This window comes from Ruditapes philippinarum, unplaced genomic scaffold (genome assembly GCF_026571515.1).
Source record: "Ruditapes philippinarum isolate M1 unplaced genomic scaffold, ASM2657151v2 ctg4168_1_1_1_1, whole genome shotgun sequence".
Classification (NCBI taxonomy): domain Eukaryota; kingdom Metazoa; phylum Mollusca; class Bivalvia; order Venerida; family Veneridae; genus Ruditapes; species Ruditapes philippinarum.
In genome coordinates this window covers 23,345-38,669 of record NW_026855361.1, presented here as the reverse complement: position 1 = coordinate 38,669, position 15,325 = coordinate 23,345, and the positions used below count along the sequence as shown (strand labels likewise).

Below are 15,325 nucleotides of genomic sequence, written 5' to 3'. Positions count from 1 at the left end.
TGAAACATTAGCAAAACCGTGTTTACTTTTTAAAATAAATATAAAAATTGAAAAAATTCATATCGTCAAATATCTTGACGAAAATGTTGTGATGGCAGAGATCTTAACCTGTAAGGGGAGATCACTACGTAGGAGATTGTCACAAAATCTGATTTCATTCCATAAGAGGCGACGCGCTTCGGCGCGGACGCCAATAAGTTAGTGGACAGTCAATCAATGGGGAAAAGCTCATTTTAATACGTTGAAACTGTATATAATACAACAAAACTTGATGAATGTGCTTTTCTGATGGATTGTATTGCTCTTTTTAATTGCATAAAGCATCATCCCGTTTCGCCCGACAGACTTCCTAGAATAAGTTTTACACAATTAACTCGAGCAAATTTAACAATTAGAATATTTCGTTCATTGCAATATTCCCTTATATTAACATGTATATTATGAGGTTATTATACATTGAAACATTGAGTACAATATTGAATTCTACTGGAAGTGTACACAGTTGTGAAACCAATACTGGAATGGCAGCAAGTCGAATCTGATATATAGGTTTTAAAGCTGTGAACGAGTCCAACAAAATCAGTATGTCCTCGGCAATGTATACTGACCTCTTTATTTCACACCACCATATTTAGACATTTTGACAGAACTTTGTACATAACTTCAAGTATAATAAGGATTTGATGTGAATTTTTCGGAATGAAAACGAGTACGATATTTATTTGATTTAGATATTTGATATAGATTTCTGGAAATTGAAACGACGCTAAACTGATAAGATCCACTCATAATTTTGTTTGGAACATCAAATGGTTCAAACGCTGATGATTCATAAGGTGTGAAATAAATAAAATAAATCTATACATAAAGTATATTATATATAACTAACAATATATATATAATCAACATTATCAACAGATTGTCCCTATGGAGACCGCAAAGTATGCTATCCTTACCTTTGTGACACCTACACCGATCCTACTGAATGTTGTCTCACATGCATGCCGCTGATGTCAAGCAGTTCAACGTCATCATCGACGTCATTAACTACGGTACAAAAGCCGTCTACGTCACTGACAGAATTACCACCAGGTTTCTGAATGATACTGATTTTCTTTCTATAAATTTTGTTTTCGGTATGCTATATATCCTCGAATATTTCATACTAGATCTAAGTACAAACGATGTCTATAAAGTAAAGTAGGGTAGGAAAATAAGTTGTAAGCTTGATATCAGTATCTTGGTGGTTTTTCGAGAAAACAAACTTCAAAATTTTTGAGTTGATAATTATATATACAATACGACATTAGAAATATTTAGTAAAAGACAATAGGTAGATAAGTGGCGTACATCAATAAGTTACACGAACTGTATATGTGATAAAAGCATTTTAAACTATAATAACAATAAATGTTCCGCTATATTAACTTTACATAACAACAAATTCTTTAATTAATAAGATATCTTCATAACAATCTTTGCAAAACAAGTTTTCCCAAACTTTCGAACTGTTCATCTTATGTTTTATTCCACCAAGTTTCAGAGAAGGAAGATGAATGCGTAGATGACCTATCATTTACCAAGGAAGGTAAGACATGTAGCGGTTTAGTCCGAGAATCTACAACGAGAGAATGCTATAACGAGGATGTGGAGAAAGCTTGCTGTTTTTCGTGCACTGAAGTCAGTTCTGGAAATCCAGGTATAATATTTACCCTTTATACAATAAAATTGCGCAATGGATTTGTCATGTTTTGAAATTTGGATTAGTCTTTTTCCTAGATTGTTATGGTTAAAATATATATGTCTTAAATAACGTAATAACTACATTCAATCTTTTTCATGACAATTCAATCTTTAATGATAACATGATTATTTTTCCTGTCTAGACTGCCTTTATGGAGATAGACTGGTGTGTCTCTCATTTCTATGCAATACTTACGAAAATCCAAAGAGGGATTGCTGTCTCACGTGTCAGTCTTCCACACCTAGCAGTACATCGTCGACATCATCAACTACATCAATGACGTCACCACAAACTACAACAACTACAGTCGTGACCACACAATCTAGTCAGCAAACAAGTTCAGCATTTTCAACAACAACCCAGCAATTTACAGCAACAGATCAAACCACACTAGGTCCTACAACATCAGAAATTCTATCAACAACTACTGAGAGCCAAACAACACCAGATAAAACAACACCAGGTCCTACAACAACAGAAAGTACATCAACAACTACTGAAAGTCAAACAACAACAGATAAAACAACACAAGGTCCGACAACAACAGAAATTACATCAACAACTACTGAAAGTCAAACAACACCAGATAAAACAACACTAGGTCCTACAACAACAGAAATAACATCAACAACTAATGAAAGTCAAACAACACCAGATAAAACAACACAAGGTCCGACAACAACAGAAATTACATCAACAACTACTGATGGTCAAACAACACCAGATAAAACAACACTAGGTCCTACAACAACAGAAAGTACATCAACAACTACTGAAAGTCAAACAACAACCGATATAACAACACCAGGTCCTACAACATCAGAAATTACATCAACATCTACTGAAAGTCAAACAACAACAGATAAAACAACACCAGGTCCTACTACAACAGATATAACATCAACAACTACTGAGAGCCAAACAACAACAGATAAAACAACACTAGGTCCTACAACAACAGAAATAACATCAACAACTACTGATGGCCAAACAACAACAGATAAAACAACACTAGGTCCTACTACAACAGAAAGTACATCAACATCTACTGAAAGCCAAACAACACCAGATAAAACAACACTAGGTCCTACTACAACAAATATAACATCAACAACTACTGAAAGTCAAACAACACCAGATAAAACAACACCAGGTCCTACAACATCAGAAATAACCTCAACAACTACTGAAAGTCAAACAACAACAGATAAAACAACACCAAGTCCTACAACAACAGAAATTTCATCAACAACTTCTGAAAGTCAAACAACAACAGATAAAACAACACAAGGTCCGACAACAACAGAAATTACATCCACAACTATTGAAAGTCAAACAACAACAGATAAAACAACAAAAGGTTCGACAACAACAGAAATAACATCAACATTTACTGAAAGTCAAACAACAAGAGATAAAACAACACAAGGTCCAACAACAACAGAAATTACATCAGCAATTACTGAAAGTCCGAAAACAATAGATAAAACAACACTAGGTCCTTCAACAACAGAAATTACATCAACAAATACTGAAAGCCAAACAACAACATATAAACCAACACAAGGTCCCACAACAACAGAAATAACATCAACAACTACTGAAAGTCAAACAACAACAGATAAAACAACACAAGGTCCTACAAAAACAGAAATTACATCAACAACTACTGAAAGCCAAACAACAACAGATAAAACAACACTAGGTCCGACAACAACAGAAATTACATCAACAACTACTGAAAGTCAAACAACAACAGATAAAACAACACTAGGTCCGACAACAACAGAAATTACATCAACAACTACTGAAAGTCAAACAACAACAGATAAAACAACACAAGGTCCGACAACAACAGAAATTACATCAACAACTACTGAAAGTCAAACAACAACAGATAAAACAACACTAGGTCCGACAACAACAGAAATTACATCAACAACTACTGAAAGTCAAACAACAACAGATGAAACAACACTGGGTCCGACAACAACAGATATAACATCAACAACCACAGAAAGCCAAACAACAACAGACAAAACAACACTAGGTCCGACAACAACAGAAATTACATCAACAACTACTGAAAGTCAAACAACAACAGATAAAACAACACTAGGTCCTACAACAACAGAAATTACATCAACAACTACTGAAAGTCAAACAACAACAGATAAAACAACACTAGGTCCTACAACAACAGAAATTACATCAACAACTACTGAAAGTCAAACAACAACAGATAAAACAACACTAGGTCCTACTACAACAGAAATTCCATCAACAACTACAGAAAGTCAAACAACAACAGATAAAACAACACAAGGTCCCACAACAACAGAAATAACATCAACAACTACTGAAAGTCAAACAACAACAGATAAAACAACACCAGGTCCGGCAAAAACAGAAATTACATCAGCAACTACTGAAAGTCCGACAACAATAGATAAATTAACACTTGGTCCTTCAACAACAGAAATTACATCAACAAATACTGATAGTCAAACAACAACAGATAAAACAACTCAAGGTCCCACAACAATAGAAATATCATCAACAACTACTGAAAGCAAAACAACAACCGATAAAACAACACTAGGTCCCACAACAAAAGAAAATACATCAACAACTACTGAAAGTCAAACAACAACAGATAAAACAACACAAGGTCCGACACCAACAGAAATTTCATCAACAACTACTGAAAGTCAAACCACAACAGATAAAACAACACCAGGTCCTACAACAACAGAAATTACATCAACAACTACTGAAAGTCAAACAACAACCGATAAAACAACACCAGGTCCTACAACAACACAAATTACAACAACAACTACTGAAAGTCAAACAACAACCGATATAGCAACACTAGGTCCGACAACAACAGAAATTCCATCAACAACTACTGAAAGTCAAACAACAACAGATAAAACAACACTAGGTCCTACTACAACAGAAATTCCATCAACAACCACAGAAAGTCAAACAACAACCGATATAACAACACTAGGTCCGACAACAACAGATATGACATCAACAACTACTGAAAGTCAAACAACAACAGATAAAACAACACAAGGTCCGACAACAACAGAAATTACATCAACAACTACTGAAAGTCAAACAACAACCGATAAAACAACACTAGGTCCTACAACAACAGAAATTCCATCAACAACCACTGAAAGTCAAACAACACCAGATAAAACAACACCAAGTCCTACAACAACAGAAATTACATCAACAACTTCTGAAAGTCAAACAACAACAGATAAAACAACACAAGGTCCTACAACAACCGAAATTACATTCAACCAAAACAACTAAAAGAAAGGGTTTTCCCAAAAAAAAACCCAAAACCAGAAAAAAAACAACATAGGTTTTCCAAAACAAAAAAAGATTCAATTCAAAACAACTAAAAGAAATTTAAAACAAACAACAGAAATAAACAAACACCCCAGGTCCTACAAAAACAAATAAAATCAACAATATAAATTTCCAAAACAAAAAACAAAAACAAAAACAAAAAACAGGTCCTTATTACAACAACAGAAAGATAAAACTTTTCCCGATTTTAACAACAAAAAAGAAGATACATCGATATCAAGTTCAACAACAAAAAAAGAAGATAAAACGAAAATGAGTTAAAACAACAAAAAAAAAATACAACGAATGGGAGTTAAAGAAAAAACAGAAAGTTTACAACGATATCAAATTAAACAACAACAGAAGATAAAAACGATATCGAGTTAAACAAAAAAAAGAAGATAAAACGATATCAAGTTCAAACAAAAAAAACAAACAAAAAAAGAAAAAAACGATATCGAGTTCAAAACAAACAAAAAAGAAGAAAACAAGGGAAAATCAAGTTCAAAAAACAACAGAAGAAAAACGATACGGTTAAACAACAACAGAAGTTTACAACGATATCGATTTTCAACAACAAAGAAAAAAGATTAAAAACCCGGAAAAAATATCTTTTTTCAAAAACAACAGAAGATACAAACGATATCGAGTTCAGCAAAACAAAGATACAACGATATCAATTTCAGAAAACAACAAAAATTTAACACAAATATCAAGTTAAACAAAAAACAGAAAATACATGGGAAATCTTTTTAAAACAACAACAAAAGGGTACAACAATATCAAGTTCACCAACAAAAAAAGATAAAAGGATACCCGAGTTCAGCAACAACAGAAGATACATCGATATAAAAGTTCAACAAAAAACAAGAAAAATAAAAAACCCGAAAAAAATTCAAAGGTTCAAACAAAAAAAAACAGAAAAAAAAATAAAAAATTCGATTAAAAAAAAATCGGTTCAACAACAACAAAAAATACAACAATATCGAGTTCAGCAAAAAACAGAAGAACAACGATATCGATTTTCAGAAAACAACAGAAGATACAACGGATCGTCTCAACAACAACAAAATGCTAAAACTATAGGGGTATCCATAAAAACTTTGTTCACAGCCAAAAAAAAAGCCCTCAACGACACAGACACCCCGGAAAGAAGGGTCTTTGGAAAAAAATTTCAACATCTAAGGGTAAAAATGATCTATTTTTAAAATTTTTTTCCGGGGCAATGCTTTTTTTAAACTAAAACTTTTGCTAAGCAATTTTTTTTTGGGTGTGAATTTTTTTTGGGGAATTGTTTTTTTTTTAACCCCGGGAGCGATGGGTTTTTTAAAATTTTAAATTTACCATTGTATCAAATTGAATTCAGCTGAAGGGCGAATTAACTTCATAAATGAGTTTTACACTAATTTTATGCTTGGAAGAGCATGACACCCCCTTCCCACACACCCCAAACACAAAAAAAACCACCCCACATTTTTTTTAAAAATTTTAAAAATTTTGCAGCATTTTTTCCAAATTTTTTAAAAATTGTTGTTTTTTTTGTTTAAATTTTTAACAAAATACCGTGTGGTGCCCCGTGACTTTCACTGACACCCTTGGCAGCCCCTTTCTCATCCCCCTATCTAAGGGATATTGGCCCAATATGACTCCAATTCCCGGATGGTTCTGATTTGCTGCTGACAAAGGAAATTTCAAATTGCAGCTTTTTCCCCACATGAGTTCTTTTGGGAATTAAGCCAGGTAAAAGGGGAGTTGGCCAGCCCATGCGCTAATGGGCTCCCTCTTAGGTAGTCCTGACCAACCTGGCGATAGGGGAAAAGCATTATTGCCCATTAAAATAAAATGATCCCGACTCCCTCCAGCAAAACAACATAATCTGGTTTTTCTAAGTGTCTTAAATGTATTGCTAAACCTGTCAATTTGGCCCCCAATTTAGCAAAACCCAAAGGTCGGTTCGCCCATCCCAGCTGTCCTCCCCAATCCCAAAACCCTGACCCAAAACTCCGTAGCTTTCATGCTTAGCTATATTTGCAGTCTGAAATTTTTAAACCCTCATTTTCCAGACTCTAGCACTTTTCAATGTGAAGTCAAAGGTAAAAACCCTTGACTCATCAGTGAACAAAAACCGTTTTAATTTCCCATGAGTTTTCCCGGGGAACCCCCAAATGGTTCAATTTTCGGAAAACAAAAAGGCTAAAAAAAAAAAAAGGGTTTTTTTTTTTAAAAACACTCAAATCGTTTCCCCCAATTTTCTAATTTTCCCCCCATTTTTTGGGGGGAATGTTTCCCCTAAATTCAAAAAATTTTTAACCCAATTTTTTTTTTGGCCCCCAAATTTTTTAATTTATTCGGGGGCTTAAAAAGGCCCGGTGCTAAGGGGGGGTTGACCCGGAAACCCCTTTTTTCTTTTCCATTACCAAAAATTGAAAAACAGGTTTTCAATCCAAACCATTTTTTGTGCAAAAACCCATTTCCCCCCACCTTTTTTTGCCTTTGTTTTTAAAAAGGCTTTTTCTTTAAGGCCCGATTTTTTTTGGTTTTTTCCAAAACCCTTTTTTTTTTGATCCAAAAAAATTTTCCAAAAAAATTGCCTTTTTTTCCCTAAAATTTTTGGTTTAAAAAAAATTGATTTTTTTTTAGGTCGAGTTTTTTAAAAAAAAAAAATTTTTGGGGTCACCCCGGGGGTTTTCAAAAAATCTTAAGGTCCCCCATTTTAAAAAAATTTGGAAAAAAAAAAACCTTTTTTTGTTAAACAATTTTTTCCCTTTTTTGGTTTTTTTTAAAAACATTAATTTTTGCCTTCAAAATTTCAAATTTTTTTTAAACCTTAATTTTTAAAAAAGGGGAAATTCCCCCTTGGTTTCTTTAGTTAATTTGGCCCCCCGGGATTTGATTTTAAAAGTTTAAAATCACTCTGAGGGAAAAATTTCACGGATTTAAAAAAAAGAAAAATATTGTTAATTCTAAAGTGGCAAATTGTTGTTATCCAAATACCCCTTGGAAATTGGTCGGGAATTTTGGTTTTGATGTTTTTTGGTAAAAATCGATTAGGGTTACCTGGGGTTTAAAAAGCAAGGTCCACTCCCCAAATATGGAAAAACATTGTTAGCATCAAAGGGGGTTATTTTTTGGGACAAAATTTTTTATAAAAACTCAAAAGGAGAAAGTCAAAATATTGATTGGAGGGGTTTTGTGTCAGGTGAGCGATCTAGGGCTTTTTGGGCCCTTTTTTCTTTGTTTTTCCCAGTTTTTGTAAAAAGCAAAAAAAAACCGTACTTTTAATGGGCACCTTGGGGGGTTTGCTTGGATTTAAATTCAGTATTTCTAAAGTTTTTCCCCTTTACTTTTAAAGGATTTTATTTTTCAATTTGGCACATGTACCCCAAAAGATATTTGGCAAAAAATCAAAAAATTAAAAATGGATTTGGGGGGCCCCCTTTTCCTAGGGGACACTTTCCCTGGAAAAATTTAACATTTTCAAATGAAAAAACAAAGGGAATTAGCCCAACTGAGTAAAAATTTTATCTAAATTTCTTAAAATTTTTTTACGGGGAGGGCATTTATTTGCTAATTTTTATTATAACACAAAATCTGTTTTGGGGGAAATTTAATTTAAGAAGCTTAAACAAATTTTTTTTTAATTATTTAAATCTTTCGGGATATGGCCCTCAAAAATTTTCTTTCGACTGTATCAGCGTTCTTTTTGGTTTTAATCATTATGAAGCAGTCACGGGGTTTTGTAACCCAGAAAAAGGGACTACAAAAAAGGAAAATTTCCCTTCATCATGGGAATCTGAAATTTTGTCCTTTAACCTTTTCGGTTTTTTCCCGTTTTTTGAAAAAAATTTCCCGTCCTTAAAAGGGGAAAATTTTCCCCTTTACTTTGCGCAAGGGTGAAATAATTTTAAAAAAGCCCTTTTTTTCATCTTTATTTTTATAATCAGGAAAATTGCCAATGTGGTTTTTCGGAACGTTTTTTTTTAAAAAAGGAAGGTGTTAAAAATTTTTTAAAAAAATTTTGGTAAAAGTTTTTTTGGTTGGGAATTTTGAATAAAATTAAATTTTTTTAAAATTAAATTTTTCCCGTTTCTTTTAAAAAACGGCTGGGAATTTAAAAAAATTTTTTTTAATAAAATTTTTCCCCTTTTATCAAAAGAATGTAGGGAAAACGGAGGTTACAAGTCGTCCTTTCCTTGTCCCGACGGCCAAATTTTGCAAGCGTAAAGGGAAAACGAAGTTCTTACCCGTACCCGGGGTATACTGGTATACGTCACTTCCGTTTTTTCAAAAAGGACTTTTTTTCCCAAGGGAATTTGTCAAAAATGACCCTTTGGGAGCGTTTTTACGTCATTTCCTTTCAAAGGGAATTTAAAGAACAAAACCTTTTTATACGGGGGGAGACAGGTCACATCTTTTTAAAGGGTTTTTTCTTCAAAGATCCTTGTAACAAAGAAATGTTACCTTTTCCCTATTCAAAACGGGGCTTTTTTTTCAAAAACGCCTTTTAAATTTGTAGTCACTTTCCCTTTTCAAAACGGCGATGTCTTTTAACAAAAGAAAATGAAATCCGCTTTTTAAACGGCGGGGCCCTTCCCGTAACTTTTTGTCACTTTTGTTCTTGAGGGGGATAAAAATTTCCCGGCAGATGGTTTTCATTTAAGGGAAAGCCCTGGGGAACGCTAAAAATGGGATTTGTCTCTTACAAATTTTAAAAACATTTTTTCAGTTTATCCAAAAAGTCGATGGAAAAAATATTCGAGTGTGTTTCAATCTGTTTGGTATTGTCTTTTGCTAGTAGTTTTATTGTATATAAAAAGGAATCGTTCCTTTCCTTTTTTACTTTTCTTCGTTTAATTCCCCCACTCCTCTCCGTATTTATACCCCCCCCCCCCCTCCGCACACACACCTCCTTTTACTTGAATATAATAGATGTAATATATATGCTATTTTGTGGTAACATTTCATGGCAAAATAGATAACGTTGCAATTGAGGTAACAATAATATTTATGGTGACCACAAAACCATAAACTATCCAAAGAATATTTCTAATTAAGATTCAAAGTAAGTGTGTACGCGTTCAAATAGGAATATTAAAACAAAGTGCGGACAAAAACAACAACGGATCAACTAGAACCAAGTTGAACTTATCATGTACAACACATCGAAGAGGAAGGAATTCAACTCCTGACCTCCCTGTTTGGTAGTATCTATTTATAATTTTGAAATCTAGTGAGATTATGCTTTAAAAAAACCTACATAAAATACAAAATTGATAAAAGCACACTTATACCACGCAGCATTGCTCTATAGCTTAAGAAAACAAGTATTTTTATAATGCTAATAATTAAGTGCTTTAATAATGGCTTTGTTATTGGGCTGAAGACTGTCATATTAGCATGAAGCAGAACGCTTATATGACAGTCTAAAGCCAAAAAACGAACCATTCTGAAAACAATTTTTAAAAATAATAATACACATAAAATAAAAAAAATTTAATTTCTTAATGAAAAAATAAATTAAAGTAAATTTCCCGGTTTTTTGCTATTGGGAAATGGGGATTAAAGTTTTTTAAAATTCCCCGGGGAAAACCCACCTTCAGGAAATTAAAAATGGCGAGGGTTTTTTCAATTGGAAAAAAAAATAAGGCCAGCTTGGGGGGCCAAAAATTTAAATTCTTAAAAACCAGTTTTCTCATAAATGTTTTACTTTTTTCATAAGGGCCCTTGGGAAAATTTTTTCATTAAAGCCCTTTTTGAAATTTAAATTAAACCTTAAAATTTGAAGTGAAAAAAGTGAAAATTGAAAAATTAAAAAATAAAAAGAAATTTTAAAAATTAATGGGAAAAAGACACGGCAATAGATTTTGGCAAAAATTTTAAAACCAAATTTTTAGCTAGTTAAAAAAACCCGCGTGATATTTTACTCCCCGGGTATAAAAAGTCGCCGAGATTAGGTCGGAAAGATGTTTTAAAATGAACTGGGTTATTCTGGAACGCCCAAAAAGCGGGAAACAAAGTTCCCCAGTTTCATTATTCGTTTGGGTTTTTCAAAAATTAGAGGACATTTTTTGGGGGGTGTCATTTTTTTTGGGGTTTTTTTTTTGTTTTTTGTTTTTTAAATTTGTACAAAGTGTTTTTACAATTTTTTTGGGGTTAAAGGGGTATTTAAAATACAAACATTCCCGATCAAACTCATTACATTCCCAATTTTAAAACCAAAAGATTAAAAAATAATTTTAAAAACAAATTTCTCCATTTTAAAATTTCCAAAAAAAAGCATAATACATTGCCTGCGAACAAGATCTATGAGAAAATTTTAAATTTAAAACATTTTCCCTTTTTTTTTAAATTAAACAAATGTTTGTGTATTTAAAAATTTAAAGGGAAAAAGGGAATTTACCTTTTTTAAAAACCCCCCCCCCCCCAATTTTTTTAAAAAAAGGCACATAAGGTTTAAAAGGGAATTTAAAAGCATCAAAATTCTTTAATTGTATGTATTTACAATGGTTTACAAAATGATAAACCCCTTTTTAAGATACGGAAAAAATTTGGCCAATTTTCCCCTTTAAGTAACAAAAAGGGGAAAAAATAAAAAAAAAAAAAAAAAACAACCCTGTTTTTCTAAAAAAGGGGAAAAATTTTGGGTTTATTTCAAATTTTTTTATGAAATTAAAAATTAAAAATGATTTTCTATAATTAAAAAGGGAATATTTAAAATGAAAAAAAATTTGGGTAAATTTTCAAAGGGAAAAAACCTTTTTGGGATAAAAATTCACGAATAACAAAACAAAAACAAACATAATCGGCAATTTAAGGATCTATTTTGAATGTTCAGTCAGTGTTGTTATATTTTTCTGAAACTTCAATAAATAATAATAATAATAATAATATCTTTATTTAAAGAAGGTTACACATTAAGAACATACAATAACAATCATATATATCTTATTTCAAATGTTGCCTTCTGAAATAGAAAACAACAACAACAACAACAACAACAGGACATGTATAGGTAGAAAAATGAATGTATAATATGTGATTTTTAGAATAATACAACACATATACTTTCGACAGACACTCAACAATTTGTTTAAACATATACGTATATTGCATCATTCGTTCGTTCGTTCATATATTTATTCATTCATTCATTCACTCATTCATTCACTCATATGAACATCAAGATATGCTTTGTATTTTTCTTTAAAAAATTTAAGGTTATTAACATTACGAATATTTAAAGGTATATTGTTCCAAATGTTCATGCCATAATAAGAAAACGTATCTTTAATATAATTTGTTTTAGGTGTTGTCCACAATATAATATCTTTTCGTGACCTAGATCTTAAGTTATATATTTTGTTGTCGGATAAAGTCATCAGTTCTGTCATATAAGTCGGTGCCATGTTATTTAAAGTTTTAAAAACAAGCACTGCCGTGTGGTATTTGCATCTGTCAAGGAACGGTAACCAATTAAGAGTTTCGAATAGATTTATTAACGGAGATCTTTGAGGTTGCTGTAAAATGATTTTAGCAATTCGTTTTTGTAACTTACAAACATTATTTATGTAGTTTGTGTTTCCTTTACCCCATATAATACAACAATAGTCCATGATGGGCAATAATATGCATTGTAAAACAATAATTTCATATCAAAGTGCAAAAATACGATATTTTTTTCAATAAGGCAATTTTTACGTTAAGTTCTTTTTACAAACATTGTCAATTTGCAAGTGCCATTTTAAGTTGTTATCTATGCAAATACCCAAGACTTTTTGATCAGTTACATTTTCAAGAGCTATTTCATTTATCTTAAGAATTAATTTTCTCATAATATTTACTTTTTGCCTTGTTCCTACATTTTGACTTATCTGGATTTAAGGCCATATTATTTATTTTGCACCATTTGTCAATGTTATTTAAATGATCTTGAAGTTTTAGTTCTACTTTTGATATATTTTCTCCGGACTCATAAAGAGTAGAATCATCTGCGTATAAATCAATTTTTATATCATTACCTATGAAAGCTATGTCATTTATGTATATTAGAAATAATAAAGATCCTAATATTGAGCCTTGTGATTCCAGTACATTGAGAGTTGACAATTGAGTTATTACTTGAAGTTAATAAGTTTTAATAAATAGATATAACTCAATTAAAAATCTTTCACGATCACGCAATTTATTTATTGAAGGAATATCTCTAAATATTCATGTAGATTTAAGACTTGATTTACTGAAATTGTTGAATAAATTTAGCAGTAAATCTGCAGTCATTCAACATCCACTATATAAGGGAAGGGAATGTTCTTTGTAGGAGCACATTTGTCTCGGAGCTTTGTCTTGTGATCGCATTTGTCCCACATGAGACAAATGGGACCTCAAAAATCAACTTAAAAACACATATGTGTGACAAATGTGCTCCAAACAAGTCTTTAAGCGACAAGAAAGCACTTTTGTTTCATGTTTTTAAGGGACAAGAAAGCACATTTGTCTCATGTTTTAAGGGACAAGAAAGCACTTTTGTCTCATGTTTTTAAGGGACAAGAAAGCACATTTGTCTCATGTTTTAAGCGACAAGAAAGCACATTTGTCTCATGTTTTAAGCGACAAGAAAGCACATTTGTCTCATGTTTTAAGCGACAAGAAAGCACATTTGTCTCATGTTTTAAGGGACAAGAAAGCACATTTGTCTCATGTTTTAAGGGACAAGAAAGCACATTTGTCTCATGTTTTAAGGGACAAGAAAGCACATTTGTCTCATGTTTTAAGGGACAAGAAAGCACATTTGTCTCATGTTTTTAAGGGACAAGAAAGCACATTTGTCTCATGTTTTAAGGGACAAGAAAGCACATTTGTCTCATGTTTTTTAAGGGAAAAGAAAGCACATTTGTCTCATGTTTTTTTTATGGACAAGAAAGCACATTTGCCTAATGTTTTTTAAGGGAAAAGAAAGCACATTTTCCTCATGTTTTAAGGGACAAGAAAGCACATTTGTCTCATGTTTTTAAGGGACAAGAAAGCACATTTGTCTCATGTTTTTAAGGGACAAGAAAGCACATTTGTCTCATGTTTTAAGGGACAAGAAAGCACATTTGTCTCATGTTTTTAAGGGACAAGAAAGCACATTTGTCTCATGTTTTAAGGGACAAGAAAGCACATTTGTCTCATGTTTTTAAGGGACAAGAAAGCACATTTGTCTCCTGTTTTTTAAGGGACAAGAAAGCACATTTGTCTCATGTTTTAAGGGACAAGAAAGCACATTTGTCTCATGTTTTAAGGGACAAGAAAGCACATTTGTCTCATGTTTTAAGGGACAAGAAAGCACATTTGTCTCATGTTTTAAGGGACAAGAAAGCACATTTGTCTCATGTTTTAAGGGACAAGAAAGCACATTTGTCTCATGTTTTAAGGGACAAGAAAGCACATTTGTCTCATGTTTTAAGGGACAAGAAAGCACATTTGTCTCATGTTTTAAGGGACAAGAAAGCACATTTGTCTCATGTTTTTTAAGGGACAAGAAAGCACATTTGTCTCATGTTTTAAGGGACAAGAAAGCACATTTGTCTCATGTTTTAAGGGACAAGAAAGCACATTTGTCTCATGTTTTAAGGGACAAGAAAGCACATTTGTCTCATGTTTTAAGGGACAAGAAAGCACATTTGTCTCATGTCAGTTTTATGAATTATTTGACACATATTTTCCCAAGGCAGATTTTTTTAGAATCAAGGTTCTCCGTTTTACCTCATGGCAAGTGTAATCATGAATAAGTTTCTAATACTTTTTAAAATCCTAAACCTAAAACCTACAGTGGAACTATAAATTCTTATATCTATTATTTAAGAAAATTGATTGGCTGAACCTGAGGGAGTCCACTGAAACATGCTGAATCCCGTTCACAATGGTAAAATTGTGAAAACGCAATATGACGATGGTACGATGATGAAAACGCGATGATATGATGGCGAAAACACAATGATAACGTAATGATGACGTAAAACGATTGTACGATGGTAACAAAGATGGTACGATGATGAAACAACGAAGGCATGATGCTGAAAACGTGATGGTCGGTGGTGAAAATACGATGATGAAACTGCGATGGCATGCTGATGAAAACGGGTTATTATTTTCACCATCGTGTCATCGCATCATTGTGATTTCACCATCGTGCCATTGTTGTTTCATCTTCGGCAATTGTGTTTTCAT

At 32.5% G+C, this 15,325-nt stretch overlaps 1 protein-coding gene across 1 annotated transcript; it reads left to right on the top strand.

The window, feature by feature from the left end:
* Positions 1–1,336: 1,336 nt before the first annotated feature.
* On the top strand, positions 1,337–5,077 carry LOC132743057 (mucin-2-like). Its single transcript, XM_060731569.1, has 2 exons — positions 1,337–1,699; positions 1,887–5,077. Exon 2 carries the CDS (start codon positions 2,021–2,023, stop codon positions 5,075–5,077), a length of 3,057 nt encoding a protein of 1,018 aa, XP_060587552.1. The 5' UTR covers positions 1,337–1,699; positions 1,887–2,020.
* Positions 5,078–15,325: the final 10,248 nt, after the last annotated feature.